Below are 6,946 nucleotides of genomic sequence, written 5' to 3' on the forward strand. Positions count from 1 at the left end.
ATATTATTTTGAAATAATCCCTTATTACAAAAATTTGGTTTTTACTATAATATTATGATTAGTAGGCATCATGTTGGTGATGGAGTGATTCTTTTTCCAATTATCAAAACATATTCACCAAGGATATACACATTAGAATTGGAGCGAACCCTTGTCCCTTGATTGGTGAGAGGAATAGTCCACCGTCACTCTATTTTTAACTCGAAAAAGAGAGATGTTATACGAAGAGGTACCAGACAAAAAAAAAAAGGAAACTGCCCTACCGGTTTCTCTCCTCTTATGAGCCATCAGCTTAGAACACTCAATCGGTTACATGGCCCCCAACGAATGTATCAGGAACATTCTATTCAAATACCGCGCCCCTCCCAAAGGCAATATTAAAGTTAATTAAAATAAACGATAATATTCTCTTATTTTAATCAGAGAGAGAGAGAGAGAGAGAGAGAGAGAGAGACCAAAAGGAAGAAAATCGGTAAAATCTTAGTTGACAGTTCTGGCATTGGCAACTAACAAAACTGACCCAATATTTTGGTTTCGAACGATTTGTTACCTTACAAGATCTATCACGTAGATGGCTCGTATCATTGAAGTTGAGACATTCTTACGTGCTGTACTCAAGGAGCGGAAAACAAGCGTTATTTATTCATTTACTTTCTTGTCCCAGCCCTACTTCGCTTCAGCAACCAACATGTCACTGGTTGTTCTCTTTTCAATTCCAGCTGTGCTTGAATTCATTACACTTCTTAAGGATAGAATGGGAAGTCGTCCATACGTTTGTTGACGATTTCTTCATAGAATTCTTTTGGGGTTGTACCATTCTTTTGCTGATAGTTAATCAGAGATTAATACAATTAGTTTGGTTTTTATGTATGGTTAATAAGTAGTAGTATGCAGTTAACTAAAAATTGGCTCTTAAAATTACTCTCGTAAAAAGGTTACCAGGCATACCATTTCACCGAGGCACATTTCTTAACTCGTAGTTCAAATAAAGAAATACTAGGTTATGTAAGTTGAATCACGTTGTAGGAAGACAACGAAGGAAACAACTGCAAAGCGAGAGACGGAAAAAAAAAGCAACTGTACCTGAAGGTGCGTAGCAAGTTCCTCGAAAGATACATTTAATTAATATATGGCAATAGCCAGAGTGCAATGTCAAAAACTGTTAGAACGTGCAATGAATAAATATCAGTGAGAACAGAATATTACTAAATATAAAAATGAAAATGAAGTTGGTTGGGTGAAAACAAAGAGGTCAATTGTAACAGAGTTTATAAAATCGGTGCCCATTATGGAATGAACCAGAGCTGGAAAAAGCAAGACCTACGCATTTATTATTAGAATATTCTTCTTCGTGTTCCCAGCATGAAACTTGACAAGGGCACTGCCTGATAAAGCCTCTGCAATTCTGTAAATGTTTGTAAGCCTTTTTCTTGCCTCACTCTTACTGTTCACGGCATATCAAAAGCAAAGAAAATGGGAGTAAATATACCCTATTGACTCATCTGTCAGTCTAAGCGTTTTGCAGTGTTTGCTTTTGAACTGGATAAAACGTAAAGGTCTTCTAACTAAGTGCACAGGTTGGACTGAGGCTGTAGGTTACAGATTTCATAGTTTTCATAAAATACATTCAAAAGCGAGTTATGTGACTGTCAAATCTTGATTCTCTCTCTCTCTCTCTCTCTCTCTCTCTCTCTCTCTTAGAAATAAAACTTATTTCATTTGGTTAAGAAGCAATTTCAAAAATGCTCAAGAGGATACATAACACTTAGAGAACTCATACATCACACAGTCGCCCACCCCTCCGACACGCCCCCCTCCCCCCCTTTAAAAAACCACTCTCCCCTTCTCTTTCACCCCCAAATAAAAATGTGATTCATATGTAATTTCAGTTCCACGTCAGAGTATGACCAACTTTTTTCCTTGGTGTATAACGCATCCATTCATAGTTGCTAAGCACGAGACACTTTTTACTAGTAGGAGAAAAAAAAACTCAATTCACCTTAAAATCTAATCAACTCTCCACAAGGTGGCATCTCATTCAAAGAAATTCGTTTTATAAAGAAATAGTTAACAAAGAAATCAGAACGTAGAACTACAAAGTTTTCGGGCGTTTATATAAATCCCAGATACTGTTGCTGTCTTCCCCTCCCCTATTAGTTTCAGGCGCCCATTAAGCTTCAAAAGAACAAGATGAGATGATGCCAGTTAGCTGGTCGAGGCGATCGAACGGCCTACATTGACAAAACGTCGCTATGTCGATGGTTTTGTAGGATGAAATTTTATCGTTCATTTCGCTTTTGTTACAAGAGACCATTTCCAATCTGAAGGGTCCTAGATATATCTTTGTGCTTCTGATTGTTTTATTACACCGAAAAACTTTGGTTGGGTGTCTTGAATGAACTGCGGAATGTCTGCCGATATCCTTCTGCTGTAATTGAATAAGCATCTAAAATAGGTTTTTAGTCATTCTCAGAAATCATCCGAGTTACAATATGCTCTGCTTGTCCTGTGAAAGAACTTCTAATTATCAGTACCCATTTATCCTTAGGCCATGCTAAGGTCTTGGCAGTTTCTTCAAACACCACAAAGAAATTTTCAGTTTCTTGTTCGTTAAAAACAGGTATGAGATTCTTAACCCTATAGACATTGAAAGGTTCCGGAATATCCATTTCCTCCTATTAATATTAATATTAATATTAATATTAATATTAATATTAATATTAATATTAATATTAATATTAATATTAATATTAATATTAATATTAATATTATTAATATATATTATATTAATAATTTTTATAATATTAGTATTAGTATTAGTATTAGTATTAGTATTAACAATATTAACATTATTGACATTATTGATATTATTATTATTATCATTAATAATAAAAGCGTGAGTCCCTAAAATAGTGAACAGATTTATACATACATCAACGGATTTTTTCACCAATAATAATAATAATAATAATAATAATAATAATAAAACTAATAATAATAATAATAATAATTAATAATAATAAATAATATAATATACTATTACAAATAAGAGTCAAGTTACGAAATAAGAACACTGATAAAAGCCAAACGTCAACATTTAAAATAAATAAAAAATAAATAAATAATAATAATAATAATAATAATAATAATAATAATAATAATAATAATAAATGAAAAAGACTTGTATCTAGAAATTCTTTCATTAAAGAAAGAAACAGAACCAACAAAGCGAAATATGGGATCAATAAAACTTTAGAAATATAAAAAAGGAAAAAGAATAGACTGGCGTAAATAGAGACAGGTAGATAAAGGTTTGGGGGAGGGAAGGGAGGTGTTGTTGGGATGACGATTTCCGAGGATTCCTTGGACGAGTCTTCAATTCTTTAAGGAATTTCTGCGGCGTCGCCTCTAGAGGAACCCGGACACTGTCTTCAGAACTCCCTAACTAGGAAGAAGAAGAAGAAGAAGAAGAAGAAGAAGAAGAAGAAGAAAAGAAATGAAAGAGGAGGAAGACGGAGAAAACCAAGAAGAAGAATAAACCTCTGGAGACAAGCCAAGGACGATGAGGACTGAGTAGGAATCCTGTGAGTTCTGGAGTCTTCCTCGGAATGGATCCTTCTCCACTCGCTCCTTCCACTTTCGGAGACGTATCGAGGACGTGGCAGATTCTCAAACTAGTCTTGGCGAAAGCCAGAGTAAAGGGTTAACATTTCAGAATGTTTTCCTTGCCAGTATTAGTATTGAATATGCTTGTACTCGCGCTTGCCCCTTGTGAATTATGCTTGAAAGTATTCGGACTGAATCTGCTCGTATTCGTACTCGCACTCGTCCCTTGCGAAGTGTACTATTTGATCGTGCAGGAATTACTCAACATAATTCGATGCCAAGGACCCACTACTGGACACTCACTGGAATCTCTTCACCACACCGTCGTCGCCGAGTCTTGGAGCCCAGCGGTCGTGGAAACGCGACCGGACAGCGGAAGCATTGAGACGCCAGCCTCTGCCGGTGCCGTCCCCTGGATGGCTTTGATGGCAGGGGCTCTGGCGCTGCTCTTGGCTGTTTACTGGAAGCCTAAACTCTTTGGATGCGATGACCTTGATCGTGAGGAAGAGGACCTGGAAGTGCCCACTATGGATTTAACTCTGAAAACCGAGGATCTGGAATGTTCTGAGGAGGAGGAGGAGGAGGAGGAGGTAGAAGACCTTGACAACTCTGACGATGAGATCGACGATATGGACGTAGAGGAGGAGGAGGAGGAGGAGGAGGTAATAGACTTTGACAGCTCTGACGATGAGATCGACGATGAGAACGTAGAGGAGGAGGAGGAGGAGAACGGAAAATTCGACAACTATGATGAAGATGAGGAGGAGGAGGAGGTGGAAGAACTTGATAACTCTGATGATGATGATGATGATGATGATAACGATGAGAAAGAGGAGGAGGAGGAGGGAGAACTGGACAGCTCGGATGAAGATGAAAAAGTTTCTGGAACAGAAGATCTTGACACCACCGAGGAAGAGGAGGAGAATGAACTGGAACGCCAGCTGAACGATGCGAAGAAAGACATCGTGAGGCTTCAGAACCAAATTTTGGAAAAGGATCTTCTGATCGAAAACAAAGCAGCTGAGGAAACCGAAATGAAGAGAAAAATCGAAGTTCTAAACATCGAAAAGGAACAAGTACAGTATGAAAAGCAAGAGCTTGAAAAGGATTGTGTACTGGCTTTAGCCCTAGTCGACATCATGGAAAACGTGAATGACGAATTGATGGCTCAAATGACGTCTTTGGAAAATGAACTGGAGCATAAAGATCACATGTTGATGAAGAGAGACGTTGAAGAAAGAGAACTTCGAAGTGTTTTCGAGCAAACAATCGTTGAGAAAGACAGGGAACAGGAGAGCACTTTGGAGAAAGCAAATGAAGAGCGCCTCAGACTCACAATACTAGAAAATCAGATTTTGGACATGAAAGAGGCCTACTTACATCTCCAGCAACAACTAGAGCTCACTGAGGTTCAAAAGTCGAGGTTTGAGGAGCTGGCTACTTGCTACAAAGGTCGACTTGAAACGGCCGACAGAAACGTAGCTCAGCTTGAAGACGTAAATTATGAGCTCGAGAAGAACCTGGAAAATGAGACCCAGACCAATCTCGGCCTTCAGAATGAGGTCCTGATACTAAATGACCGAGTTCAGTCGCTACAATCAGCGTTGCGCCATAAAGAATCTCAACTGGTCTCAGCAACAGAAACTCTAAATACTGAAAGAGTGAAAAATGAGATCACTGGTGCAGAACTTGAAGTCATGAGGAATTGGGTATCAGAATTAGGAGGTGAGAATGCCAAGATTACGAAAGAATTAGGAGAGGCAATCTTGGCAATTACTTCCCTGAAGAAGCAGTTAGGAGAAGAACTGGAGAAGGCCCAAATCCTGAGGAATGAAGTCCAGGCTATGAGGAACTGGGTAACTGAATTAGGAGGACAAAATACCAGGATTAAAGAAGATTTAGAAGATAAGTGCCTGGACATTACTTTACTCTCGAAAGAATTAGGAGATGAACAAAAGCAGACCCAAATTCTGAGGGATGAAGTCCAGGTGATGAGGAACTGGGTCTCCGAACTAGGAGGAGAAAACGCCACGGTCAAGGAAGCCTTAGAAGAAGTGCTCCTGGAAGTGACCACACTCAAGAACTCTTTAGCAAACGAGGAAAGGAATGCTCTCCATCACAAGAGCGAAATGGAGACCCTATTGAAAGAAGAAAGGAAAAGAGGCAATGAGATGGAGACATCCCTGAGAATTGTAAAAGTTGAGCTCCACAGCAAGCAGCAACAGATAGAGAATTTTGTAAGTGCAGAACAAAATTTGATACGTGAAAAACAGGAACTGGAAGAGAAACTAGAAGCTGCTCTCAATCGTGGAAAGGAGCTCGAGAGAGAGAGCAGTGAAATGAGACTGCATTATCAGGAGAAGCTCAGGGATAAGGACAATGAAAAAGACAAGCTAAAAGAACGGGAGGAACAGCTGCAAAAGAACTTGGATAGTGCCATGTACCAACAACAGAACTTGGAGTCTTCTTTAAAGCTTGCAGAAAGAGATATCTGCTCTTTGAAGAAGGCAGAAAACACAAACCTCCAAGAACTGGAACACCTTAGGGAAGAATGTGAAAGATTAAGAGAAAAATGCAGGATGCAAGATGAAACTATAATTAAAGAACGAAAAGGCGTCAGGGAGCACCTAAAGATGCAGGAGGAAGAGCTGAGAAATCATGATAAGTACATGTTAATGGCACTCCTCCATGGTACTGCTCAGAGAAACTTCTATTTGGAACACATTGCACTGGACCAAAAAAACAAAGACCTGGACAATGAAACCCTGAAAAACAGTAAAGAAGAAAACAAGAGCCTGGATCAAGAAGAGGACATACAACAACAACTTCAGAAAGTAGAAGCGGATCAGTACAGGGAGTACTGCAACGCCCAAAGAGAGAAGAAAGACTATGGAAAGCAGTGGGAGGTCCTCGCACAGATGGTGGAGGATTTAATTGAGGGAGATGACCGAAAAAACTGCTGAGGAAGCAGTAAACTCTAAACTTTCAGATTAAAAGCCAGTTTCCTAATCAGAAGCAGCTGTTCAGGTGGGGCAGATGGCAAAAGTGATCACAATGCCAGCCGAAAGTAGCTGATTTAGGAATTCTGGCTGGAAGGACGAAAGGCTTGGCCCATTCTAAGGGCATTGTGGATGAGTCACAGGTAGACTTGATGACAACGGAGTCAAAGACACACCTTTGGCAGAATGGGAGGAACTCCAAGATCCTTCCTAGGTTCCTTTGAAGGCGTCCCCCCACGCCTTCTCAGGGCCCTCTGAAGGCTTTCCCCCATGACTTCTGAGGTTCCTCTGAAGGTGTTCCCCCCCACCTTCTGAAGTTCCTCTAAAGGTGTTCCCCCGCA

General features: G+C 39.6%; 1 protein-coding gene across 1 annotated transcript; it reads left to right on the top strand.

Moving 5' to 3' along the window:
• The first annotated feature begins 3,746 nt into the window (after positions 1-3,746).
• On the top strand, positions 3,747-6,569 carry LOC135215868 (kinesin-related protein 4-like). The gene has a single exon (XM_064250821.1). The coding sequence runs from the start codon at positions 3,747-3,749 to the stop codon at positions 6,567-6,569; it is 2,823 nt and encodes a 940-aa protein (XP_064106891.1).
• The last annotated feature ends 377 nt before the right edge of the window (positions 6,570-6,946 follow it).

The sequence above is a fragment of the Macrobrachium nipponense genome, chromosome 5 (assembly GCF_015104395.2).
Source record: "Macrobrachium nipponense isolate FS-2020 chromosome 5, ASM1510439v2, whole genome shotgun sequence".
Taxonomy (NCBI): Eukaryota; Metazoa; Arthropoda; class Malacostraca; order Decapoda; family Palaemonidae; genus Macrobrachium; species Macrobrachium nipponense.